Below are 27,938 nucleotides of genomic sequence, written 5' to 3' on the forward strand. Positions count from 1 at the left end.
GGGACTACAGGCATGCACCACCCAGGCCTAGCTTGTTCTAAAAAACTTTGAGAGACGATGTCTTGCTAAGTTGCTTAGGCTAGTCTTGAACTTCTTGGCTCAAGAGATTCTCCCACCTCTACCTCCCAAAGTACTGGGATTACAGGTGTGAGCCACTGCACCCAGCCTGTCTTTTGTTTTTAAAACTCTGCTGCCATTTCTCTCTGAAAACCCCAATGGCCAGAGAACCTTGCCTGCATCTTGCTGTATTTTTGGGAATTTGTCTGTTCCTTGAGAGGTGATTGCCTCCTCCTGAGCCTTGACCAGTGGGTGCTGCAGGAAGATGAGGCCTCACCTAGTCCCAAGGCTATGGGTGCCCCTCAGCCCTCTGGGGTTCAGAGTGCCTGGCAGTGTCAGGCCGCTCCCCACCCCACCACAGCCTGGAGGCTCCAAGGCTGCCAGCTTTGTTTCATGACCCTTTGAACCTTGACCTTGGGCTTGGAGCACCATTAAGACAAATTCTTTCCCAGTGATGAAGAGCAATGGCAGCGCCAACTCCCCGTGTCCAAGTGGGTCAGGAACCACAGAGTCCATCTCCCCCTGCACTTGGTGTCATCTTTCAGGCCCAGGCGGGGCCAGCTGCCAGCTTTGCGGGGCCCTGGAGTTATTTATGATTTCTTTCTGGATGAGGAAGAAAGGGTTAGAGCACTTGAAGCAATAACTTCAGATGAACAATGCGATCCTCAGAAATCCACCCAAGAGAAGCAATTGAATCGCTGAAACCGGCAAGATAAACATGTACAGTGATGTTCCCCTCTCCTGGTATCCTTGCTGCCCCAAACAACTGCTGGGACTGATCACTTATTTTTGTTGCAATGAAATCCCCGTCAAGTCCTGAGGGACATTCCTGGAAGACTTGAAATCCCTCCACCGAGCACATTGTAACCCAGCTTCCTTCATCCAAGCATCCCCAGCTGTGGGGACCCCAATCTGTCCCCAACGGAGGGCCAAGAAGTACTTGATCCTGAAAGAGTCTCGTCCCTCTATACTCACACCTTCATTCTGGGAACATCTCCCATTCATGGCTGGTCTGAAGGAAAGCTGGTCTATGGAACAGTGTTGCTGATAAATTAATATATTAATTTAATCAAACAGACCTGCCATGACCTGTTACACTTGCCTGTCCAGAAGAGGTGAGCTAAACTCATCTCCAGGTAATCTGTCTGGCAGGTGACACAGGTACAGATATGGCCCCAGGAGGTGTCAGGATCCAGGCACTAATGCTCATGCACCTTTTTGGGAGCTCTCCCGGATGTTACAGTTCTAACTCACTGACTCCTGAGGTTTCCAAAGTGGCCCAAAGCAATCAGGAGCCACAAATTCTTTTTTTAGTTTTTCCCCTAGAGACAGGGTCTCGCTCTGTGGCCCAGGCTGGAGTGCAGTAGTGTCATCATAGCTCACTGCTGCCTCCAACTTCTGGGCTCAAGCGATCATCCCACCTCAGCCTCTCCAACAAAAGGAACCAAAGTGAGCATTAGGAGGCTGCAGAGGGAGAGGCTGCCGGGCCCTGCTGGTGGCTCCCTGCCACTCTGCACAGGCTGCTGAGGCCAGGGGACAGGCTTCCTGCTCTATGCATGTGCACCTTCTGAGATCCCACTCAGCCACTGCCAGCTGGGGGACACTGAACAGGGAGCGGGGTCAGGCACTGGGAACTGCCCTGTGCATCCTCAGGCAGAGCACAGCCCTCTCTGTGCCTCAGCCACCCATAGATCAGAGGCAGGGACCACCTGGACACTCTTTTAAAGCCTGTTCAACCTCGTCATTCTGAGTCAGTAACTAACAGAGCTAGAAGTCACGTCATCTGGGCGTCCAGTGTTCCCTCCTCTCTCCTCGGGAAAAGGAGCTGAGTTTTGCTTGCTGAGAGCAGATGGATCACATCACCGCGGCTCATTCTCAAGCTTCCATGGTGAAACGTGATCCCCTGTGAAGCATCCCAGGCCCTCCAGTCCAGGCAGGGCTACAGGATGAGCAGCCAGATGCCCTGGTTCCATTTCAGCTCATCTGCTCCCTCTCAGTGGCCCTCAGTTTTCCTCCACAATAAAATGGGGCAATAATCCCCTGGTCTATTGCCTGGTCCAGATCTTTACCCTCAGCCTGCAGGGAGTGTCCTTATCTTTAGTCCCAGCTGTTTATCCAGGGAGGATGTGCAGGAAGGGACAAGCTCTCTGTGTGCATGCTGAGTAGAGACCACCACTGCTACATCCAGAAGTCCCCCCAGAGCATCATAAGCTGAAGATGGGGTCTGAAGGTCTCAGGGTATGCTCTTGAGTCAAGCCCACCCAACACCTGCCTGGGGCAGGCAGGGCAGCTCAGCTAGAGACGGTGCAGAACACAGGGTCCTTGGGGACCCTCCCAGCCTCCTGATAGCAGAGTCTTTTATAGCCAAATCATTTTGGAGAGAGACTCATTTAAGAACTGGCCAGGTGCAATGGCTCATACCTGTAATCCCTACACTTTGGGAGGCCGAGGTGGGAGAATTGCTTGCGGCCAGGAGACGCGACCACCCTGGGCAACATACTGAGACTTCGTCTGTACAAAAAAATTTTTTTAAATTAGCTGGGCATGGTGGTGCATACCTGTACTCCCAGCTACTCAGGAGGCAAAGGTGGGAGGAAGAGAACCAGGTTGACAGACAAGCACAGACACATACACACACACACACACACACACACACACACCCGTGTTCTTGCATGTTTTTGCTCCAGCAGGGGACATGTGGAGTGGTCTTCCTTTTGCTCCCCTCTCATGCTCCTTCCCCAGCAGCAGGGCCCTGACTCTCTCTATAAGCCCCTTTATGTTTTTTCTGGACTTAGTGGAAATGGGAAACAGCTGCTGGGGGCTGCAGGGAGAAGCAGTTCCCATGCACAGTAAGGAAGCCTCACCAGATGGCTGATCTTGATCTTGGACTTCCCAGCCCCCAGAGCTGTGAGGAAATAAACTTCTGTTCTTTATAAATTACCCAGTGTATTAGCCTGTCTTCACACTGCTATAAAGATACTACCTCAGACTGGGTAATTGACGAAGAAAAGAGGCCCAACTGACTCACAACTCTACATGGCTGGGGAGGCCTCAGGAAACTTACAATCATAGTGGAAGGCAAAGGGGAAGCAAGGCGTGTCTTCACAAGGCAGCAGGAGAGAGAATGTGTGCAGGGGAAACTGCCACTTTTTAAACCATCAGATCTCATAAGAACTCCTTCACTATCACAGAAACAGCACAGGGAGACCACCCCCATGATCCAGTCACCTCCCACCATGTCCCTCCCTTGATACATGGGGATTACAATTCGAGATGAGATTTGGGTGGGGACACAGAGCCAAACCATATTACCCTATCTCAGGTATTTGGTTCTCATAATGCAACATAGACTGAGACAGGTGGATATACAAAAAGTGATCCCATCCAGGGTGCTAAATTCTGTAAGCCAGTTGTGTACAGGGTGCATGGCAATTGGTGGGAAGGTGGGTGCCTAAGTGCCCTTGGGGTGGTCAAGGAAGGCTTCCTGAAAGAGGTGGTGCTAGCTGACCAATGCAGGTGTGAGGGAGGGTTGGGAGCCATTTCTAGATGAGAGTACAAGACTGGTAAAGGCTTAGGAGAGCAAGAGGTGCACAGAGCATGGCAAGTAGGCCACAGCAGCAGCACACAGGGTGACAAGGTTGGATTGGCATTTTAGGACAATTAAGAGAACACTTTGGCATGTTTATTACAAACTGATCATGCCTGTGTAACCAGCACCCACATTAACAAAGAACGTTCTCATGATCTTGAAAGCCCTCTTCTTGCCTCTTTCAATTGTGACTCTCCCCACGGGTAACCACTCACTTGAATTCCAACACCTTAGACTCTTCTGCTTGTTTCTGAACTTCAGATAAATGGAATCAGACAGTAGGTACTTGTTTGAGTCTGTCCTCCTTCACCTGACGTGTTCTGTGAGACTCGTCCACACTGTTGCATGTGGTTTGCCTACTGTTCTGACCGTGTTGTATTTCATTTTGTGATATGCAACTTATTTATCCAGTCGGCCATTAATAGGAATTTGGGCTGTTTCTAATTTTGGGTTATTCTGAGCAATGCTGCCATGAACATTCTTGTGCATGCCTTTCGGTGAACATATTTATTCATTTTGTGAATGAATTTCGTGCCTGTCTTGTTCTCTCATCTAGAAGTGGCTCCCAACCCTCCCTCACACCCGCATTGGTCAGCTGGCTCCTAATTAAGCACCACCTCCTCCAGGAAGCCTTCCTTGACCACTCCAAGGGAACTTAGGCACCCACCTTCTCGCCAATTGCCTTGCACCTGTGCCCAACTGGCTTACAGCACTTAGCCCTCTGGATGGGATAACTTTTTGTATATCCATCTGTCTCAGTCTGTTTTGTGCTACTAGAACAAAATATTGGACACTGGGTAATTTATAAGGAACAGAAGTTTATTTCCTCACAGCTCTGGGGGCTGAGAAGTCTAAGATCAAAATCAGGCATCTGGTGAGGCTTCCTCACCATGTTTGGGAACAGCTTCTCCTGCAGCCCCCAGCAACTATTTCCTATTTCCACTAAGTCTAGAAAAAGCAGAGAGGGGCTTCCACTGGAGTAACAGGGACTTAAGACAGAGATCAGGAAGATGTTTGATGCAGAAGTTTATTATATCCTGGCTTGTATTTTCATGGGAAGGGAGGAGATATCTGGGAATGGACTTGTTGTGTCATAGAGTGGGCTTATATTCAGCCTTATTAGAGACTGCCAAAGGGGTTTTAAAAGTGGTTGTACCATTGATACTCCCACCCGCAGTGTATGACAGACAGTTCCAGTTGCTCCGCATCCTCTCTAATACTTGGTTAAAAAAAAAAAAAAGAGTAACTGTTAGTCTTTTTAATATCAGCCATTCTAGTGGCTATGTGGGAGTATCACATTGTGGTTTAATTTACATTTCCCTGATATGGCAAATGAACTTGACCCCCTCTTCATATGATCATTGGCCATTTGGAGCTCTTATTTTGTGCATACACATATTCCAAGAATCCTCTTCCAGTTGGTGATATACTTCTTCATTCATTCTCTTAATGGTGTCTTTTGATGAAAAGAAATTCTTTTTTTTTTTTTTGAGGTGGAGTTTTGCTCTTGTTGCCCAGTCTGGAGTGCAATGGCACGATCTCGGCTCACCACAACCTCCGCCTCCTGGGTTCAAGCCATTCTCCTGCCTCAGTCTCCCGAGTAGCTGGGATTACAGGCATGCGCCACCATGCCTGGCTAATTTTGTATTTTTAGTAGAGATGAGGTTTCACTATGTTGGCCAGGCTGGTCTCAAACTTCTGACCTCAAATAATCCACCTGCCTCAGCCTCCCAAAGTGCTGGAATTACAGGCGTGAGCCACCACACCTGGCCTGAGAAATTCTTAATTTTAATGTGGTCTACTTTATCAATTTTTTTAAATGGTAATGCTTCTTGCATCCTGCTTAAGGACTCTATTTTGAGGTCATATAGGTAGTCACCTATGTTTTCTTCCAAATGCTGTATTTTTTTACCCTTTATGTTTAGATCTACAATCCAACTGGAATTGACTTTTGCACGTGGTATGGATTAGGAGTCAGATTCTTTTATTTTTCTTTTTCATTTGTATATCCAATTGACCAGCACCATTTATTGATGTGTCTATCCTTTGTCTTCTATACTGCATTTGCGCCTTTTTCATAAGCCAAGTGATGTGTAAGTGTGGATCTATTTGTCTAACTTTGTACCATCCATCTGTCTCATGTCTTAATTACTATCGTTTTGTAACAAGGTCTCAATTCTAGTAGTATAAATCTTTTACTTTTGTTCTTCTTCAAGACTGCCTTGACTAGTCTTGGACATTTGTATTTTCATATACATTTTGGAATCAATCTGACAATTTCCGCCAAAAAAAAAGGTCTACTGGGATTTTGACTGGGATTGCACTGACTCTATAGATCAACTGGAAGAATTTATATATATTTATTTATTTATTTTCAAAAACAACAATTGTGGCCAGGCACAGTGGCTCATACCTGTAATCCCAGCACTTTGGGAGGCTCAAGTGGGCGGATCACTTTAGGTCAGGAGTTCGAGACCAGCATGACCAACATGGTGAAACCCTGTCTCTACTAAAAATACAAAAAATGAGCCGGGCATCGTGGTGGGTGGCTGTAATCTCAGCTACTCGTGAGGCTGAGGCACTAGAGTTGCTTGAACCCGGGAGGCAGAGGTTGCAGTGAGCTAAGATGGCATCACTGCACTCCAGCCTGGGTGACAGAGTGAGACTCTGTCTCAAAGAAAAAAAAAAAACGACTATTGCAGTGACATCAATGATTAATCACCTGTACTCCCCCTACTGCTAAGGGAAAAACCTTCTATACAGTTGAATTACAAAGGAAAATCAAGACAATTTATCAGGCACCTACAGCCAGAAAATGCTCTGTTGTTTCCAGAGGTATAGACCTGACATGTTTGATGTCCCAGCGTAACACACCAACCCAGTGGTATAGACACTGACATGTTCAATGTACTAGTGTAACACACCAGCTGCAATTTTTACTGGGATGGGGAGAATTAACATCTTTATAATATTGAGTCTTCCAATCCATGAACATAGTATATCTTTCCATTTATTTAGTTATTTAATTTCTCTCAGTGGTGTTTTATAGTTTTCAGGAGATTTAGTCGTATGTAATTTCATACTTTATGATGCTTTTGTACATGGTATCACTTAATTTCTTTTTCTATTTGCTTGTTGTATGTAGGAATATGATTGATTTTTGTAAACTGTCTTTATATTCCAGCCACCTTGCTAAACTAGCTTAATAATTCTATAACAGTAGTTTTTCATTAGATCTTGCTGGGGGGAAGATGCTTTGGCCTGTGGTCCAGCCATGGTGCAAGACCCATCAACCTTGAATAAGGGTTGGATGTGGAGGCAGAGAGGGAGAAAAACAGACTCTGCCAGCCAAGTCAACAGAACCCCCAGGGTTATAGACAGACTTTGTCCATGCCCAGTCATGGTCCAGGCACTTGCTTTCATATCATTGAGAATGGGTGCCCCAGAGAAGAATCTTATGAATCTTATGATTTGTGAGTGTGTGGCATGGCCTTTGATGCCAGCTTTCTAAGAGCCAGGTGGAGCAAGAGTGCTGAGATAGTTCCCACTCAGTATCCACAGTTTGACTTCATTCTATTTTTTTTTTTTTTGAGACAGAGTCTTGCTCTGTCACCCAGGCTGGAATGCAGTGGCCTGATCTCAGCTCTCTACAACCTCTGTCTCCTGGGTTCAAGCCATTCTCCTGCCTCAGCCTCTTGAGTAGCTGGGACTACAGGCGTGTGCCACCATGCCCAGCTAATTTTTTGTATTTTTAATAGAAATGGGGTTTCACTGTGTTAGCCAGGATGGTCTTGATCTCCTGAAGTCGTGATCTGCCCTCCTCAGCCTCCCAAAGTGCTGAGATTACACGTGTGAGCCACTGAGCCTGGCCTCTGACTTCATTGTTTTTTTGGTCTTTTTTTTTGAGATGGAGTCTCTCTCTGTCACCCAGGCTGGAGTGCAGTGGCATGATCTTGGCTCACTGCAAGCTCCGCCTCCCGGGTTCAAGCAATTCTCCTGCCTCAGCCTCCTGAGTAGCTGGGACTACAGGTGCCCACCATCACGCCCGGCTAATTTTTTGTATTTTTAGCAGAGACGGGGTTTCACTGTGTTACCCAGGATGGTCTCGATCTCCTGACCTCATGATCCGCCCACCTTGGCCTCCCAAAGTGCTGGGATTACAGGTGTGAGCCACCGCGCCTGGCACTTCATTCTTACTTAAGTTAGAAAGTGACCAAACGCAGAGACTTTCTTCCTTTGACCCCCCTCCTACATGGCAGTCCAGCCTTTACACTGACACCCCAATGCTACCCTGCTGGCTCACCTCTCAATGGGATTTTGATAATGGGGATCCAGCCAGTCTCCTTGGGGACAGCCACAGTGGGCCATGCTGCCCTCCTATTGGCCATGGTATCTTTTTAGCTGGAGCAGAACTGCGTTTTCTTTTTCTTTTCTTTTCCTTTTTCTTTTTTTTTTTTTTGAGACAGAGTTTCGCTCTTGTTGCCCAGGCTGGAGTGCAATGGCGTGATCTCGGCTCACTGCAACCTCCGCCTCCTGGGTTCAAGTGATTCTCCTGCTTCAGCCTCCCGAGTAGTTGGGATTACAGGTGCCCGCCACCACATCCAGCTAATTTTTGTATTTTTAGTAGAGATGGGGTCTCTCCATGTTGGCCAGGCTGGTCTTGACCTCTCAACCTCAGATGATCCACCCACCTCAACTGCCCAAAGTGCTGGGATTATAAGCATGAGCCACTGCTCCCAGCCTTCTGGATGGATTTTTAAGGATCGCCTCCAACTGGGCCCTGGTTGGGGTGGCCTGCTGGTGACACTTGCCCTGCACATGCCCTCTGCCTGCAGACCCCTCTGAGACCTCTCACAGAGGGAGCTGGGCCTCTGGGGACAGGACCATCCATGTGCCTTGCCTCCCACTGGGATCTTGTGGCTCAAGTAGACTCCAGCTGCCTCTTTCCATTTCCCTGCAATAACCAACTCCTGCCCTATCTGCAAATCCCCTCTCAGGGCCCAGGCCTTGGGAATCCAGCCTCATTTGGGAGGTGGGTCCTGAATTCTGGGAGCAGAGCCATCACCAGGAGCAGTGCTGACCAAAGGCAGATGGCAGGTGGACTTGACAACTGTTGTCCTGCTGTGGGTGGGCAGAGCCCGGAAGTGAGAGGCCGAGGAGGAGGTCACCGGCGGCAAGAGTGAAGAGTCCCGGAGCCTGAGGCCACTGGAGCTGATCCAGTGTAAAACCCCTTTATAGATGGGAAAACTGAGGTGTGGAGAGAGAGAGGGCGTCTCAAGCCACACGGTGAGTTCCTGGCCGACTTAGACCCAGGTCTCTATAGTTCTCTTTACAATGAACACACCGCACAATCAACTCTCTCTCGGACACTACATCTCCAGCCCAGGCTGGAGTGCAGTGGCACAATGACAACTCACTGCAGCCTCCACCTCCCAGGCTCAAGCAATCCTCCCACCTCAGCCTCCTGAGTAGCTAGGATTACAGGCACACGCCACCACATCTAGCTAATTTTAAAATTTTTTCTAGAGATGGGGTCCTGCCATGTTGCCCCGACTGGTCTCCAACTCCTGGGCCCAAGCGATCCTCCCACCTTGACCTCCCAAAGGGCTGGGATGACACGCATGAGCCACCCCACCTGGCCTGCTCTCTCTCTCTATGTCTCTGTCTGTCTCTTTCTCTTTTCTTTTTCTTTTTTCTTTTCTTTTTTTCTCTTTTTGAGATGGAGTCTAGCTCTGTTGCCAGACTGGAGTGCAGTGGCACGATCTCGGCTCACTGAAACCTCCGCCTCCCAGGTTCAAGCAATTCTCCTGCCTCAGCCTCCCGAGTAGCTTGGATTACAGGCATGCACCACCACGTCCAGCTGATTTTTTTTTTTTTTTGTATTTTTAGTAGCGACGGGGTTTCACCATGTTGGCCAGGATGGTCTTGATCTCTTAACCTCGTGATCCGCCCACCTCAGCCTCCCAAAGTGCTTGGATTACAGGCGTGAGCCACCACACCAGCCTGTGTCTTTCACACACACACTTGCTTGTGCACCCACAAACACAGACTAGTTTGCCTGGTACGTTGACACTTCCAACATACACCTATTGGCAAAGGTTTCCCCCGCTGGTTTCTGCGTGGGTCCTAGACGCTGGGAAAGGCACTGTGGCCCCAGGTGCTCCAGGGCCAGTGTGTTCTCGGAGGGGCCAGGCATATGGGACACTTCATAATCCTGGAAAGTTAGCGACCACATCGTAGAGTAGTTCGGGCAGGGCCTCCTCCGATCACAGAGCCAGGAGCGGGCAGGATCAGCACCCCCATCACCATTTCCATGTTTCCAGCACTCCAGTGAATAATCAGAGAAAGTTAAACAAACATGCTTAATTGCCTGTCGATGACAGATGCCAAGGGAATGAAAATCCTGTCCGGTTCTGGAGCGCCTGCCCGGGGATGGGGGTGGTGTGGGGAGTCCGAGCTGGCTGGGCCTCTAGGGCCTCACCACAGCTGGGGAGCTGGACCCACCCCACAACCTCCATGTCCACTGTTGGCCAAGCTGCTCCTCACCTGCCAAGCAGGGTGCCCAGTGCCAGAGCAAACTGGGCCCAGGCCCAGCATAATTTCCAGAAATAGGTCTTTGAGAGAGCTGGGCCTCCCCGTCCATCTGCTGAACTTCCCCCATGCAGGGGATCCTATTTGTTGCCTCAGGCCCTTGAAACACTCTGCTCAAGGCCCCTAAAAGCCTCCAGATTGTGCAGTTTGCCCAGAGTTCCTGGACAGGCCAGGGCTGTCATTTGTAACTTCCCCATGTCCACCTCCTCCTCCTCTTCCCTCAGGCCCCAAGGGTGGGGTGGTGTCTTCCTGTGTGGCTCGAGCTGGAGAGTTGCTTTTCCCTTCCCTCCCCTTCCCTCTCCTCCCCTCCTCTCCCCTCCCGTCCTCTCCCTTCCCCTCCCCTCTCTGACAGGGTCTGGCTCTGTTGCCCAAACTGTAGTGCAGTGGCGCCAACATGGCTCACTGCAGCCTCAACCTTCTGGACTCAGGTGATCCTCCTGCCTCAGCCTCCAAAGTAGCTGAGACTACTGGCACGCACCACCATGCCTGGCTAACTTTTGTATCTTTTTGTACAGACAGGGTCTCACTATGTTCACCAGGCTGATCTCAAACTCCCGGGTTCAAGCGATCCACCCACCTCAACCTCCCAAAGTACAGGGATTCCAGCCATGAGCCACCACACCCATCCTTTTCTTTTTTAAATATGTTATTTTATTTTAAGGCTAGGTGCTGTGGCTCACGCCTGTCATCTCAGCTCTTTGGGAGGCCAAGCCGGGTGGATCACTTGAGGTCAGGAGTTCGAGACCAGCCTGGCCAACACAGCGAAACCCTATCTCTACTAAAAATACAAAAATTAGCCAGGCACGGTGGCACGTGACTATAGTCCCAGCTACTTGGGAGGCTGAGGCAGGAGAATCACTTGAACCCCGGTGGCAAAGGTTACAGTGAGCCAAGATTGTACCACTGCACTTCAGCCCAGGCAACAGAGCAAGACTCTGTCTCAGAAGAAAATTATTTTATGTTAGATTCAGGGGGTTATATGTGCTTGTTTGTTACATGCATAATAGTAGGGATTGGGCTTGTAGTGCACCCATCACCCAAATATTTTTTGTTTTTTGTTTTTGAAACGGAGTTTTGCTCTCTTGGCCAGGCTGGAGTGCGATGGCTTGATCTTGGCTCACTGCAGCCTCTGCCTCCCGGGTTCAAGCGATCCTCGTGCCTCAGCCTCCCTAGTAGCTGGGATTTTAGGCATCTGCCACCACACCTGGCTAATATTTGTATTTTTAGTAGAGACAGGGTTTCACCATGTTGGCCAGGCTGGTCTCGAACTCCTGATCCTCTCACCTCGGCCTCCCAAAGTGCTGAGATTACAGGCGTGAGCCACCATGCCCGGCCTCATCACCCAAATGTTGAACACTGTACCAGAGAGATTATTTTTCACTCCTCATACCCCATCTTTATGTCCATATATATCCCTTGTTCAGCTCCTACTTATAGGTGAGAACATGCAATATTTGATCTTCTGCTTCTGAGTTTGTTCACTCAGAATGACAACCTCCAGCTGTGTCCATGTTGCTGCAAAGGACATGATTTTATTCTTTTTCATGGCTGTGTAATATTCTACGGTGTATATGCACCTCATTTTCTTTATCCAATCCACCATTGGTGGATGCTTAGGTTCCATCTTGCTTTTTCCAAGTGATCCTGGTCAACCCACAGAACACAGCTACTAGAGAGGGGTCATGCATCTCTGCTTTCAAGTAGACAACCCCTGAAGGCAGGCATTCGGGTCTGTGCAGCCCTGACCCTCTCCCCACCAGTATTAGAGTGTTGGCACAGTGTCATCCAGTCGCAGGAACATCCACAGAGCCTTCGGGTGGATGAGGGATGATTAGAGGTAGAGGAGAGGAGGTGGACAGATGGGGAGCAGGGTGAATGTATAGGTGGGTAGATGGGGGTGTTTAGGGCTGGGGTAGATTGAGGTGTAGGATGGGTAGCTGGGTGGGTGAGTGAATAGGTGAACAAATGGAACCCTGTTCATTTTGATCTCTGCCTTTCCCATTAAGGACTTCTTTCAGCCGCACAGGAATCATTGGTTGTGTAAGTTTAAGAGGAAGGCACTAGGCTGGGTGTGGTGGCTCTCACTTGTAATCCCAGCACTTTGGGAGGCCGAGGTGGGCGGATCCCTTGAGGTCAGAAGTTCAAGACCAGCCTGGGCAACATGGTAAAACCCCGTCTCTACTAAAAATACACAACTAGCCGGGCGTGGTGATGCGTGCCTGTAATCCTAGCTACCCGGGAGGCTGAGGCAGGAGAATCACTTGAACTTGAGGCGGAGGTTGCAGTGAGCAAGATTGCATCACTGTACTCCAGCCTGGGTGACAAGAGTGAGACTCTGTCTTTAAAAAAAAAAAAAAGCAGGCACTGAAAGCCCCCTGGACGCCAGGGCCTTGTTGACTGGGGACTTCCTGGAGGCTGGCCTTTCAGGGACTCCACCGTTTCATCAGGGATGTCCCCAGATGTCAGCGTCGGTGGGTCTTTCCTCTTTGGCGGGCCCCTGTTTCCAGGGAGGACTCCCTCCTCTGCCCCATCTGGGGCATCTTGAGCCCCAGGAGAGCCAGTGGCTCCCAGTCTCCATCCCCGCCTTGGGTATGCAAGGCTGGCTGGCGCACCTGGCTGCATGCACCTTGCCAAATAGTATTTGCATTGTTCATCTGCCAAGAGGTCCCTCCGCCTTTCCCTTTGCTTTGTGGATTTTATACCTTTTTTATTTCTTGTTTTTTTTGTTTTTTGTTTTTTTTTTTTTTTGTTTTGAGAAGAAGTCTCACTCTGTCACCCAGGCTGGAGTGCCGTGGTACGATCTCGGCTCACTGCAAGCTCTGCCTCCTGGCTTCATGCCAGTCTCCTGCCTCAGCCTCCCGAGTAGCTGAGACTACAGGCGCCCGCCACCATGCCTGGCTAATTTTTTGTGTTTTTTAGTAGAGACGGGGTTTCACCATGTTAGCCAGGATGGTCTCGATCTCCTGACCTCATGATCCTCCCGCTTTGGCCTCCCAAAGTGCTGGGATTATAGGCGTGAGCCACCACACCTGGCCTACCTTTTTATTTCTTTATCAGCCCTTTCCTGAGAGGAAACAGAAGGGAACCTGTGTTCAATCCACCATGTTTAACTAGAAAACCACATCCCTGTATCATGTGTCTTTGGTGAAGTCCTGCCTGGTCCCAGAGTCAGAAAACTGTATATATTCCTCTAGTTGTTTGAATGTTCAGTGTTTATACCTCAGTCTTCAATCTGTTTTATGCATCAGAGGTACTGACAAGGTTTTATGGAGGAGAAAGAGTTCTATTCCTTAACAAATGCTTATAAATCACTGATTTGGGCCAGCCAGGGGTAGAAGGGAGGGAAGGAGGGAGAGGGGCCCTCTGCTAGGCCACATGTCAGTGAGGAGCAGCGAGTAGGGTGTTGCCCCCTCTTGACCCGAGACTGAGCACCCTGAGGGTACAGCCTCGACCACCTATTCCCAGGGTCCTGAGACTCCCCCCAACTCCCCGTGGTTTCTCCCCAAACATCTATTGCAGAGGAATCGCCCTTTGTTTTTTGTTTTTTTTTTTAAGGGCACGGAACATTTCAAGGTGATTTGCATTCGATGACAAAGACGGGGATAGCTCCAAGAACAAGGGGGAGGCTGACAGTGTTGGGGGGCCATGGACTGTGCGCGTGGGCTGCAGCTCTCACCTCTCCCAAGCAGGATCGTGGTCAGCCCCAGCATGCAGAGTGGGAGCTATTCAGTTACCCAAATACCTCTTAGGCATCTGTTTAACAGTGATGGGGATGTGCAGGGTCAGGCTTTGAAATGAGCTGAAGAAAGAGACTTTAGGCATCCCCTGACTTCTAGAGCAATAAAAGCTCTTTAGAACAGCTTTGAACCATCTATTTCATCATTAAAGAGCTCCAGGTCTCGGGCCTCGGGGGAGACAGACATAAAAAGGTAATTACAGCCCAGAGAGATGTGCTCTTGGGTGGGGTCAGCATCACGAGGCTCCTAATTGGCCTTCCGGGCTCCAGTCCCTCCCACTTCCATCCACTGCACACTCTGCTGCCAGAGTGAGCATCTACAAATGCAAACTTGACCTTGAATTTCACCCGCCTAAGACCCTCCAGTGACCTACAGACACTGCCACAGCCCTTCCCAGGCCCCTGGTGTTAGAGCTCCTTGACCTTTCCAGCCTTGGCAGTCCTCAAGTGTGTTCTGAGTTGGCCAACCTGCCCTGTTCTCACTCCCCTCCCAGCCTCAGAAAATGTACTCTTTCAGAATGCATTCCTTTTTCTTTTAGAATGCATTTGCTCTTCTCTCTGCTGAACCTGGCCAGCTATTGTGCATTTCTCAGGTCTCATCTTTGATGCCACTGCCTCCAGGACGTCCTCCTTGATTGTCCCCCTGATTGGACTGGCTTTGGCATCCCCTTCCCACCCTGTGTCTATTAGCCCAACTCCTTCCCCAGACTCTGGTTCTCAAGGTCAGGGGCCCACCTCACTATCTGTTCATCAATTGTCAGATATTTTTTGAGTCTCTGCTTTGTGCCAGTCACTGAGATTCATGGGTGAACACAATAGAAAAAGACCCCTGCCTTCATTGTGCTCACCAGCTCATGGCATCACCTTGTCTGAATAAACAGACAGTACAGTGTACTGCGCGTGCTCAGAAGGGAGGCTCAGTGGTCCAGCAGGCTGCATGGAGGAGGGGGCTCTGAGGGTAAGGCTTTGAAGGATGAATAGGAGTTTTCCAGGCAAAATGACTGGAGATTTCTCTGCTTGCCTGCCTGCCCAGAGGCTATCCTGGTAACTGGGCTGCTGTCTTCCTAGGGTCTACACTCTGCTCTCATATAAGTTCCTCTTCTCTTTCAGAATGCATGAACTGCACCCGGCTCAGTGACATGAGTGAGCGACTGACCACACTGGAGGCCAAGGTCAGTCGGGCTGGGGAGTCTGGGCCTGGGGAGCTGCCTGGGGACCTTGGGTGGTGGAGGGAGGCATCAGGCAACCACTGGGTGTGGCCGTGGAATTCCCAGCCCCAGGTTTCCAAGCAGGCTTGGACAGCCGGTCCCAGGTACTGGGTACTGTTCAGGCCTTGGTGGCTCTGGGTGGCCTTCTTGGGCTGGGAGGTCCCGGGCAGCAGGCTGGTTGTGGGCAGGTCAGAATGGTGCTGAGCTCCCAGGACCCGGGGGCTGGGAGGCTGGACACCCAGAAGACAGTGGAAAGAGGAGGGAGTCTCTGTCCCTCCAGGGCCACTGTTCCCACCTCCAGAACGGGGCTGGGCACAGAGGAACTGATGGGAAAAGACTCCGTGGAGGAGGAACTGCTGGGAAGTGACCAGCTTTCGGCCCAGTCTATAGGAACAGGACTCCCTAAGTGGAGTCAGCCCAGAGGCAGAAGGAATCCATAAAGGACAAGTAATTTACCTGGCAGTGACCCCAGGCAGCACTGGGCAGGGAGAGAGGCCGAGAAGGGTATGCCCAGTACAGGTGTGTTCATGGGCAGGTGACCTGTGGGAGCAGCTGGGGCTCCATCCCACGCTCCCTCTGGGAGACGGTGGTTTTGAGCACATTTCAGGGGCAGCCCACCTTAGGGTGATGAAGCCAGGCATCTCTCCTGCCCCTCACTGGGTAACACTTACCCGAGGGTACCTCTGTCTCAGCAGGCTCATGCCAGCTCCTGTGGCTGGAGAAAGCCCTTGGCAGAGTTGCAGGTGGCCACAGGCAAAAGCCAAAGCCAGGTGGGGCTGAAGGGTGCGTGTGGGGCGCCAACAGTGTCTGCCCCGATGGGGACAAGCCCCGTTCTCACCCAGAGGGCTTGGTAAGCAGGCTCTGGTGTTTAGCCAAAGGGGCTTGACCTGAGGGAGGACAGGTCTGGAGGGATGAGGCAGCCTCCAAATATCTACAAAGCCTCTTGGAACAGCACGGTTGGCTGCACTGCCTGGCCCCCCAGGGGAGAGCCAGCACCAGGAGGCTGGAATCACCTGAGCCTGAGGCAGAGCTCTCTCTGGGGCAGAACTGTGGTGACCAGAGCACGTGGCATTGTCCAGAGAGAGTGTGTGAGCAGGGCCACGTGGCAGGGAGGCTGGGTGAGGACCAGGGACCTGAGATGGTGGGGCTGGAGCCCCAGGCAGCAAGAACCCCTAGAAGAGAGCAGGGCCAGGGTCAGCCATGCCTCCACCCAGAAGAGCACACATACACACGCATGCATACCCACATAATACATGTGCACACACATGCACACATAGGCACCTGTGCACACACATCTGTGTGCATGTGGAGACACACATACATACACATACAGACACACACATTTGCACATGTGCACACAGACACATGCACACACACAAAAACAGGGACACACATATGTAATACCCATGGTCACATGCACGGATACTCAGGCATACATACACACACACACAAGCATGCATGTCCATGGGCACACATACATATACACACACACGCACACACATGACACAACTGTGCACACATTAACACACACAGCCCTTGACAACTCCACATTACCCTTGGCCCTGACTTCCGCCCTGGGGGTTGCAGGTGAGTGTGGCTTGGAGTCAGACATTTGTGGGACCACCACCTGCCAGCTGGGTGACTCTCTCAGAGCCCCCCTTCCTCATCTGTAGAATGGATCAGAGCATCAGCCCTGCAGGGCTGGTGAGAGCCTCCAGGGAGATGGCAGTGGGAACCGGCTTTGGAAATGGTCTAATGCTGATCAGGAGTCAAGGATTAGTGCTGTCACCCACGCCAGCCACGTCACTGTTCCCGCCTTACAGATACGAACACAGGTGTGCGGGAGATATCTGTGCAGAGCAATGACGGGGAGCCCCACGGCAGGCATTAGCGGCTTCCCTTGTCCTCCAGCCCTTCCATGGGCGGGCAGGGTCTCCCAGCAGCCCAGGCCCCTGGGCACAGGCCTGGGATGGGAGAGACCCAGCTGCTCTCCTTGGAGTCTTAGCTCTTGTGGGGCAGGAGTGGAGGGCTCCAGGGAGCAAATGTTTCCACATGGGCTGAGCCGGGGCCAGGACCCCCTAGAATGAGTATAGGGGAAGATGTTGAGCCGGTGAGCTTCTGGCACCTGAGATTTTAGAAAAGGCGGGGTCCCCGAGCCATGCCCATCCTGATGGACATTTTCCTAGTACCGGAAGCCTCTGTGTGGTTTGGCACACAGCAGCAGCCCTGGCCTCAGCCCAGTATTGTGGGTGTTAAAAGTCGCAGCTCTAGGGTAGGATGGCCACATTGCCAGCTGTCCGCCACCCACCTGGCCCACATCCTCCCATCATGAGCAATTCCTCCCTGTGGTCTTCCCGGCCCTGACACCCTCTTCACCAAGGGCCCCAGCTCCATGGCCTCCAGCAGCAGGCCCGGGGCAGAGCTTTGTCCTGTGACCCTGAGTGAGAGGACTGTGTCCTCTCTGTGTGCCTCGAGGGCTGGAGGGAGGGACAGCAGTGTGTGGGAGGAGCCCAGGCCAATATTCCCACCCTTCCTCCACTCCATCTTGGCCAGCCCTTCCCTCTGGATCTCAGTTGGATGGCCTGGAAAATGGAAATTGGAGTCACTTCGTTTTGAGGCTAGTCCAGAGTGGGGAAGCTCAGGCAGCTCTCGAGTGGGGAGCTGGGGTTGGTAGCTTGGGCCTGGAGTGTGCAGAGATGGGGTAGCTCTGCAGCCCCCCTCCTTTTGACAGTTGTCTGCATTTCTAAGTAGGGGCTGGGAGACTCCTATCTTAGCTCCCCCATCTTGTCTGGAGCACCTTCTGGCCGCCCACCTGCCCACTCCATGCCCACGTATGTTGAGAGGGCCTCTAGGAGGTTTTTTTAGACAAGGTCTCGTGCTATCTCAGTGTGGTGGCGTGATCTCAGCTCACTGCAACCACTGCCTCCTGGGACAGGTTCAAGTGATTCTCCCGCCTCAGCCTCCTGAGTAGTTGGGATTACAGGTGTGATCCACCACGTCCGGCTAATTTTTGTATTTTTAGTAGAGACGGGGTTTCCCTCTGTTGGCCAGGCTGGTCTCAAACTCCTGACCTCAAGTGATCTGCTCACCTTGGCCTCCCAGTGTTGGGACTATAGGCATGAGCCACTGTGCCTGGCCCCACTGGCAGCTTTGATGGCCCAGATCAGAGGGCCCTGAAAGGCAGCGGCCTGGAGAGGGGAAGGGAACACCAGCTGGGCTAGTTGCCAAGACAGCCCAGCGGCACCAGAGGCCATGCCAAGGTCAGGCGAGTCTGCAGGAGCCAGGACACGGAGCTGGGTTTTCAGCTCGGATCAGAGGCTAGGGGTCAGCCAGGGCAGAGGCTGGGATCCTAGTAGGGTGAAGGCAGAGCCAGGACAGGAGCCAGGCAGGCAGATCCCAGACAGGGAAGCAGAAATCAGATGGCTTGCATAAAACATCAGCAACCCAGAGCCTGGACACTGGGGCTTCTGCTCCCTTAGACAAGAAGTCTGCTTTGGTATGTCGGGAAGGAGGCAAATGAGAGAAACCTGGCCAATGGTAGCTTATTCCATAAGGACATTTATTGTTTATTCCACAAGAAGTCCAGGAGCAGAGGTGGTCTCGGGATTGGTTTGGTGTCCAAGGAAGCCAGGCTCTTCGCTGACTTCTTAGTGAGCTGGTTGATGCCTCATGATTATAAAGTGGCTGCTGCAGCTCCAGGCATCACATCCTCACCTTGTATGTAAAGGCAGGAAGTGGAGGGTGAGGTGAAGCACCCAAACAGACTCCTTACGTTTCATGAGCCTGTGCTGGGGCAATGTGACCACCTCCTGGTTGCAAGGGAGCTGGGAAACTGAGTACCTGGCCAAACAGAAAGGGATGGCTCTGCCTGGCTCAGGCTGGTCCTGATTCCTTTCCTGGGTCACATGTACAGAGTCACAAGAGGGAGTTCTGGGGCAAGAGAAGAAGGGGCATTGGGGGCCAGGCAACCCACAGAGTCCGCTCCATCTGCTCTCCCACTGGTGCAGACCTGGAAGCTGGTCCAGGATTTCTGCCACCCTCTGTTCCTGGGACAGGCTGGCAGGCAGAAGGCCAGCAGGGTACCGGGGAAGATTCCTGCTTGCCCTCCCCTCTCCTGCCCTGGGCTTTACTCTCTGACCTCATGGACCACAAACAGTACACAAGAGTCACAGAAGCCTCAGAGTCCCAGCAGTCTCTGGTGCAGAGGGCAGTGTCCCGGCTAGTCTGCCAGGCCACAATGACATCATCAGGGCCACTGCCCCCGAAGGCCGTGGCCTGGTTTTCTTGGCCCCACACCCATGGCTGCCCACCCGGGTGAGCTCATGCCTGGACAGAAATGGGATCAGTTTCTCCAGGTCAGACACAGCCAGACCAGGAGGGCTGAGATGCTGGCAGGGGCAGATTCCAACCAGGGCCCCTCTGCCCAGGTCTGCAGTCTCTGTGGGCAGGGGTGTCCCGGTGGGAGGTGCCCCATGAAGGAGAGAGCTAGGCCTTTTGTACTGGCTGGCAGGTCACTTCGGGGGAAGCCAGAGCTTTGCCCAGAATGGGGAACGCTAGAGGTTGCCTGTAGGAGGCCAAGGCGGGACCCCTCCCCAGATCTCTCCAGGCTCCACCCTGCTCCCTCCTCCTCCGCCCTAGCCTCCCCGCACCATCCCTGCCTCCTCTCATGGTCCTCTACCTCCACTTCCCAGCCCTTGGGACCACCCCCTGTTAAATATGGCCATCTGAGGTCCCCTCGGGATACTGCAACCCACCCCCCCTCAACTTATCACCTTCACTCCCAAGCCTGCCCCTCTCTCGTGCCCTTGTTCGACTGGGGGCATTTCTACTATTCCCAGCAGCCAGGCCTGAAAGGGGAGACACACTCCAACCTTCACCCCACCTCCTGCCCCCAGCCCCAGGAGCACCAGGGCCTGACGCTCCTCCAAATCCCCTGTGCTGGCCATCCCAGGCCCCTTCCATCACGTGACCTGACAGCCACCGTCTTCTTGCTCCTCTCCAGAGCCCCTAAACTTGGCTGTGGCCCGTCAGCTTCTCCAGGGGTGCCAGTGGCTGGGGCAGGAATCGGAACCCTTCTCTCCTCCTGGAGATTCAGGAGAACGGGGTCCACCCTTCACTGCCGTGTGATCTGAGCCAGCTGTCCCCGCTCTCTGTGCCTCCACGAAGCTCAGCTGGGGTTGAGACAGAACTGTTGGGAGGATAAACTGTGGTTTGGTGGATGAGGCACCACTTGGGGCCCCGGCCTCACCGCCCATTTGCTGGGTGATCTCAGGCAAGTCACTTGCAGTCTCTGAGCCTCTGTCTCCACCTCATTTGTGATGTCGCCGCAGTGACCCTCCCAGTTTCATGGACCCTTCTAAGGACCAGAAAGGGGAGGGGCTGAAAGAATTGGCTCTGGGGGGTTAAGGGGCCCTGGGCCAGGCATCCAGGCCATCGGAGGACTGTGTCCCATAGAGGGGTGGAGGGGGAGCCCGTTCTGCAGCCCACAGCAGGGCCTGAGCCCAGGGGGCCCAGCCAGAACCCTGGGTGCAGGGTCAGAGCCCTGAGCAGCCGCTAAGTGCACCCTGGAGACGCCCCTGCTGGGGAGGAGCCCAGAGCAGGCCACTTTGTCCCCAGGGATCCCAGGACTGTCCCCCAGGCCCAGGGGCACTGCAGAACTGGTGAGGGAGCTACTCAGGGAGACCATCTGCCTGTGCACCATGGACTCTCAGCTCAGCCCAGCAGGTCCTTCACGCCCCTCGGCCCCAGGACCCACCCAGGTTCCCAGCAGGGATCTCCGCCCACCCCGAGCCTATTTCTGGCACACAGCGCCCCCTGTTGGCCTCTTCAGGGGCAGCAGAGACTCACGGGGCCTCTGAGTCCTGGCTCTCAAGTCGTTTAAAGGAAGGAGAAAGTCTCCCGGTCCCGGGATCTGGGTCTCAGCCACCTTTGACTCCTGCCTCCCTCAAGGAGGGACAGATGGGGCCGCATTGCAGGCTGGTCCCAAGCAATCGTGGCCACTTTTGTTTTTCTGGAAAGTCTTCTAAAGGTCATGTGCCACAAGGGGCCTATTTATACCCACCCTTTCACTCTCCTCCCTCCCTTTCTTCCCTTCCTTTTCTGTCTCTGTGTGTGTGTGTATGTGTGTGTGTGTGTGTGTGTGCGCACGTATGTGTGTGTGCTTTTTTTTTTCTCTCTCTCTCTTTTTGTAGATGTGGTCTCGATCTGTCACCCAGGCTGGAGCGCAGTGGCACAATCATAACTCACTGTAGCCTTGAACTCCTGGGCTCAGCCTCCTGAGTAACTGGGACTGCAGGTGTGTGCCACCACGCCCGGCTAATTTTCTTTATTTTTTGTAGAGATGGGGGTCTCACTGTGTTGCCCAGGCTGGTCTCAAACTCCTGGCCTCAAGTGATCCTCCAGCCTCAGCCTCTTAAAGTGCTGGGATTACAGGCATGAGCCACCACTCCCAGCCAGCACAGGGACTTTGACGGTGTCTGAAGGGCACTCCTTGAACCTGAGGGTCCAGAAAGACTTTCCTGATGTCAGAAGGAGGAGAGGGCGGGGATGGAGGGAACCTGGGCCACGAGTGAGGTTCTCCCACTAAGGAGCGTGACGGGGCACACGCAGCGTGGACAGCTGCAGGTCTCATGGGGTGCACATGCATGTCCCTGCATGTCACGCATGTCCCTATGTGTCAGGCCTAACTGGAACCTGACTCTCTATCTCCTTTGGCCCAGGTCCTCCTGCTAGAAGCAGCAGAACGGCCCTCCAGCCCGGACAACGACCTGCCGGCCCCCGAGAGCACTCCGCCGACCTGGAATGAGGACTTCCTTCCCGACGCCATCCCTCTTGCTCACCCTGTGCCACGACAGAGAAGGCCCAAGGGCCCAGCCGGTGAGTGAGGGCTGCGGAGAGGACAGGCTGGGGCAGCCGAAGGGACCTTGGGCACGGCCTCCCAGGGCCTCCCTAGAGAGGCCACACACTAGACACTCTAGTTCCGACATGCCATGTGGCATTTTGAAAAATTAAGCTAACAGTTGAAAATGGGTATTTCACCTAAAAGCCAGGATTTCTAGTTTCTCTTAAGAAGTAGACGATCTGGTCAGGTGCAGTGGCTCATGCCTGTAATCCCAACACTTTGGGAGGCCGAGAAGTGTGGATCATTTGAGGTCAGGAGTTCGAGACCAGCCTGGCCAACATGGTGAAACCCTGTCTCTACTAAAAATACAAAAATTAGCCAGGCGTGGAGGCAGGTACCTGTAATCCCAGCTACTCAGGAGGCTGAGGCAGGAGAATCGCTTGAACCCGGAAGGCGGAGGTTGCAGTGAGCCGAGATCACGCCACTGCACTCCAGCCTGGGGGACAAGAGCAAAATTCCATCTAAAAAAAAAAAAAAAAGTAGACCATCTGGCCGAGCATAGTGGCTCACTCATGCTTGTAATCCTAGCACTTTGGAAGGTCAAGGCAGGTGGATCATTTGAGGTCAGGAGTTCGAGACCAACCTGGGCAACATGGTAAAACCCCCGCTTCTACTGAAAATACAAAAATTAGCCCAGCATGATTAATCCCAGCTACTCCTAAGGCTGAGGCATGAGAATTGCTTGAGCTGGGGAGGTGGAGGCTGTAGTGAGCCAAGATCATGCCACTGCAATCCAGCCTGGAAGACAGGGGTGAAACCCTGTCTCAAAAAAATAGATGATCTTGGGCAGGTGCAGTGGCTCACACCTATAATCCCAGCACTTTGGAAGGCTGAGGTGGGAGGATTGCATGAATCCAGGAGCTCAAGACCAGCCTGGGCAACATAGTGAGACCCTGTCTCTACAAAAAATTATAAAAATAAAAATGAGAGAATTGGCCATCAGGGCTGGCAGTCCCTCATGGAAACAACCAGCTACTGGGTTGCCACTGTAGGTCCAGTCCAGGCTGCATAGTTTGCCGCAGTCCCCACCATTCCCTATTGTCTTACAGCTCAGCTACTGTCTTCAGTATCTGCCCTGCTCCTTGGCTTCTGCACTTATGGCCCCGAGCCCAGCCTTGCTGGGTTCAATTTTGCAGCATTCTGCCTGGCCAGGGAGCAGGAACTTACTGCTTCCCACCTCTTTCTGGGGTTTGCTCTCTGAACTCTCTGGCTGGAATTGGAGGACATCTGCCCCCCTGCCTTCCTGCCACACTTTTACAATTTTATTTTATTTTATTATTTTATTTTGAGACAATGTATTGCTCTGTCACTGAGGCTGGAGCACAGTAGTATGATCATAGTTCACTGCAGCCTTCATCTCCAAGGCTCAGGTGATCCTCCTGCCTCAGCCTCCCAAGTAGTTGGGACTACGAGTGCACACCACCACACTTGGCTTTTTTTTTTTTTTTTTTTAATTTTTAGTAGAGACGAGGTCTCACTGTGTTGCCAGGCTGGTCTCAAACTCCTGGCCTTAAGCAATCCTCGTGCCTCGGCTTCCCAAAGTGCTGGGATTTACAGGTGTGAGCCACCATGCTTGGCCCTGGCCACATTTTAAAGTTAAGGGGAAGAATTTTCCCTCTGCAGATTCTACCTACTGGTCTGGGCTCTGCCGCCTGGGGCTGTAATTACCTCTGCTTTAATCACAATTGTAATAATCATAGTTGCAATCGATGAAGCCCTGCTGGTTGCCAGACACTGAGGTGGGGCTTTATCCTGGAGGACATTTAGCAAACAACACCTGTCTATAAGGCTGAATCCAGGGGTTGAAGGCTGGGGTCTACCATGAGTGGTCAGGATCTGCACTGTGCCAGTTATTAAATATTTTCATATCAGATATGAAAATATTTCAAATACAGATATAATTTTTTTTTTTGACATGTAGTCTCACTCTATCACTCAGGCTGGAGTGCAGTGTCGTGATCTCGGCTCACTGCAACCTCTGCCTCCCGGGCTCAAGGGATTCCCCTGCCTCAGCCTCCCTAATAACTGGGATTACAGGCACGCACCACCAAGCCCCGCTACTTTTTGCATTTTTAATACAGAAGGGGTTTTGTCATGTTGGCCAGGCTGGTCTTGAACTCCTGACCTCAAATGATCTGCCCTCCTTGGCCTCCCAAAGTGCTGGGATTACAGGTGTGAGCCAGCACACGCAGCCTAATTTTTGTATTTTTAGTAGAGACGGGGTTTCACCATGTCAGCCAGGCTGGCCTCGAACTCCTGACCTCAAGTGATCCACCCGCCTCGGCCTCCAAAGTGTAGAATTACAGGTGTGAGCTAGCGCACCCAGCCTACAGATATCACTCTTAATCTTCACACAAAGCTTGGAAGCCTTGAGATTACAGGGGAGACACCTGAGGCTCAGAGAAGTTAAGTGACACCCCTGGGGTCACCCAGCAAGCCAGCAAGCTGGGGGCATTTTGCCTCCATGATTCTCTGCCCTTAGAGCCCTTTGGAGGGGGCGCTCTCCCTCTGCCCTCTGTTCTGAGTGTCTATTCTGATGCTGGGTTGGGGAGCAGGGGCAGAGCAGGGAGGAGAGATGCATGACACAGGTGGCCTCCAGTGGCCAGTCCCAGGGCCGGGGAAGGAGAGTAGGGTATCCTGCATTCTTGGAAAGGGACTGAAGGCTGCGGGAGGAGGGCGGAGCTCAGGTCTGCTATGGGAAGGGGGACCTCTCTCACTCTGGCCCCCTGGCCTACCCCTCGAGCCGCTGTCCCTAAGGTCTCACCCCCAGAGCGTTACCTCATGCCCACATTCTTCAAATCTTTCTTGGGGGATGGAGGAGGAGGGGCTTCCCATCCCACCGGGGACCCAGGCCCACGAAAGCGCATGCCTGGCAAGACCTTTCCAACCAGGGGAAAATGCAGTTTCAAGAATGGCCACCAGGTGGGGCACACACTCTACACATGGTGACACCTGCAGCCAACCTGGATTCCAGAGCGCAGGCGGGGCTCTTCCGAGGCCAGCAGCCCCCAGCCAGGCCCTCCCCACCATACCACAGTCCCATGCAGGCAGAGTGCAAAGGGCCCTAAGACTCAGCGCAGGTCCCTTCATCAGATCAGCAAACTTTTTTTTTTTTTTTTCTGAGACGGTCTCGCTCTGTAAGCCAAGCTGGAATGCAGTGGTGTGATTATAGCTCACTGCAGCCCAGACCTCCTGGGCTCAAGCCATCCTCCCACCTCAACCTCCCCAGTAGCTGGGGCCACAGGCGTGCACCACTATGCCCGGTTAACTTTTGTATCTTTTGTAGAGATGGGGTCTCACTTTGTGGCCCAGGCTGGTCTCAAACTCCTGGGCTCAAGTGATCTTCCTGCCTCAGCCTCCCAAGGTGCTGAGCAAACATTTTTCAGCATCCTCTCTGGGCCAGAGGGAGAAAAGGCTGTCCCCTGGCCACACAGCAAGCCTTACCTCTCCATCTCCTTGTCCACCCTTGGGGCTTAGAGATCTGTAGCTGGGAAGATCCATCCTTCAGGACCTCCTGGGGCCTCCTCGGAGGCCACCTATTGGGGAGCACTTTGCCACAAGCCCGGTTCTTGACCCTAAGCAGAGAGACAGCAGGGTGTGAGAGAGGGACCTGGAGCTAAGCAACTTCATCTGCAGCCTGGCTGTGTGAGCTTGGGCAAGGGACCAACCTTCCTGAGCCTCAGTTTCCCCACATTGAAAATGGGAACGAAAGCAGTTCTTAGAATCATAGATGTTCGTAAGTGCAAAGCTGGTTTGTAAGTTGTAATAACCAGCTCCAAGGTGATGTGAGTGCCTTTGCCTGTTTAGGGAGTCCCAGGTAGGCAGGGCTCCTGGGGGAACGTAGGCTGACAGCCCAGGGGGCCAGGCCTGGAGCCACTGGAGGCTGGGGGTCCACCATGTTCTGATGTCCTGTCTCCTTCTCTCCCCAGGGCCCCCGGGGCAGACAGGACCACCAGGACCTGCAGGCCCCCCCGGGTCTAAAGGTGACCGAGGCCAGACAGGAGAGAAGGGTCCAGCGGGGCCGCCTGGTAAGAAAACCCCCCACATATGTGATGTTGTCAACCTGCGGAAGGGGCTGGGCTTTCTTCTCTACTGGAACAGGCGAGGTGTCCCATGCACCCACAGCCCTGATCTTGCTGGGTACCAGAAAAACGGGGTCTTTTTTTTTTTTAAATTTTTTGAGAGGGAGTCTCGCTCTGTTGTCCAGGCTGGAGTGCAGTGATGCCATCTCGGCTCATTGCCACCTCCGCCTCCCGGGTTCAAGCAATTCTCCGGCCTCAGCCTCCTGAGTAGCTGGGATTACAGGCATGCGCCACCACACCCGGCTAATTTTGTATTTTCAGTAGAGACAGGATTTCACCATGTTGGTCAGGCTGGTCTCGAACTCCTGACCTCAGATGATCCACCCACCTTGGCCTCCCAAAGTGCTGGGATTACAGGCGTGAGCCACCACCTCACCTGGCTGTTTTTTTTTTTTTTTGAGACGGAGTCTTGTGCTGTGTCGCCCAGACTGGAGCACGGTGGCGCAATCTCAGCTCACTGACACCTCCACCTCCCAGGTTCAAGCAACTGTCCTGCCTCAGCCTACTGAGTAACTAGGATTACAGGTGCCCGCCACCATGCCCGGCTAATTTTTGTATTTTTAATAGAGACAGGGTTTCACCATGTTGGCCAGGCTGGTCTTGAACTCCTGACCTCAGGTGACCTGCCTGCCTCGGCCTCCCAAAGTGCTGGGATTACAGGGGTGAGCCACAACACCTGGCCAAAACGGGGTCTTCAGGGGCTTCGGGTACAGGCATGAGCATCGAGGCTGTCAGGGGCCAGGAGCAGTTCTCAGCCATTTAAACACCTCCAGAGACCACCCTCTCAACTCCTCCTGGGTCCTGCGGGGGAAGGACCCCTGGTTCAGCAGGTACAGGGCCAGCCCAGGATGGTGGCTTATACTTGGTGTTCCTGCCACAGGGCTGAAGTCCCTGGGAGGGACCAATGGGCCTCTGGCCAGAGACTTTGCTGATTTCACCGTCCCTGCCCCCCTCACCCTCCCCAGCTGCCACTAAGTGTCCCCTCTGGACTGGGCTGGGAAGGGAAGCCCATTTCATTTACACCCCAGGACACCCCCAAGGAAGACTGTGGATCGGAGGTCACCACTGACTGCCTGTGGGCCCCTGACCAACCCTGTTTCTTTCAAGGCCTCAGTTTCGCCATTTGTAAGTTGCAGCCACCCGCCAGGCTCCGGCTGCCACAGTGACTGTTCTTTTCCTCATTGCAGGGCTCCTGGGGCCTCCAGGGCCCCGTGGGCTTCCTGGAGAGATGGGGCGCCCCGGCCCCCCAGGACCACCCGGCCCAGCAGGCAACCCAGGCCCCTCACCAAACAGCCCCCAGGGCGCCCTCTACTCCCTGCAGCCGCCTACAGACAAAGACAGTGAGTAATGCCCCTGGGGGGCCAAGGGAGGGCTGAGCTACGCTGTGTTCTGGGAGGGATCAGCCTTCCTTAAAGGATCCCGGGAAGTGGACCCCACCACATGCCTATCCTGCTGCACCCAACTGGCTCACTCCTGCAGGCCTCCTCCAGGAAGCCCTCCATGCAGTGTCCAGGGCCTGCCAGTGACGATGACAGGGAACAGCTTGGGAGCAAGTCTTGGTCCTGGGGCTAAGCATCCTCAAGTGGACCCAGGGCTAGCCCCAAGCCCTGCTTTTGGCCCCAAAGTGGCCTGTCTCTGCCTCAGTGCTCAGCTCCCTGCCTTTGGGGTCCTGAGCCCCAAAGGTCACTCTGCTGGCTGACTTGGCCCAGATTCCCTACCTGGCTACCCCACCCCACCAAGGTTATCCCTTATTGTATTTGTTCCTCACCCGCCC

General features: G+C 52.9%; 1 protein-coding gene across 2 annotated transcripts in view; it reads left to right on the top strand.

Moving 5' to 3' along the window:
- The window catches only part of COL26A1 (collagen type XXVI alpha 1 chain), a 195,538-nt gene that overhangs the window by 154,563 nt on the left and 13,037 nt on the right, over positions 1 to 27,938 (top strand). For both annotated transcript variants that reach the window (XM_009443635.4, XM_519281.8), the window contains exons 4-7: positions 15,084 to 15,145; positions 21,901 to 22,057; positions 26,012 to 26,110; positions 27,352 to 27,504. In XM_009443635.4, the coding sequence (XP_009441910.1) occupies positions 15,084 to 15,145; positions 21,901 to 22,057; positions 26,012 to 26,110; positions 27,352 to 27,504 (471 nt within the window). The remainder of the gene's footprint in view (positions 1 to 15,083; positions 15,146 to 21,900; positions 22,058 to 26,011; positions 26,111 to 27,351; positions 27,505 to 27,938) is intronic.

This window comes from Pan troglodytes, chromosome 6 (genome assembly GCF_028858775.2).
Source record: "Pan troglodytes isolate AG18354 chromosome 6, NHGRI_mPanTro3-v2.0_pri, whole genome shotgun sequence".
Lineage (NCBI taxonomy): Eukaryota > Metazoa > Chordata > Mammalia > Primates > Hominidae > Pan > Pan troglodytes.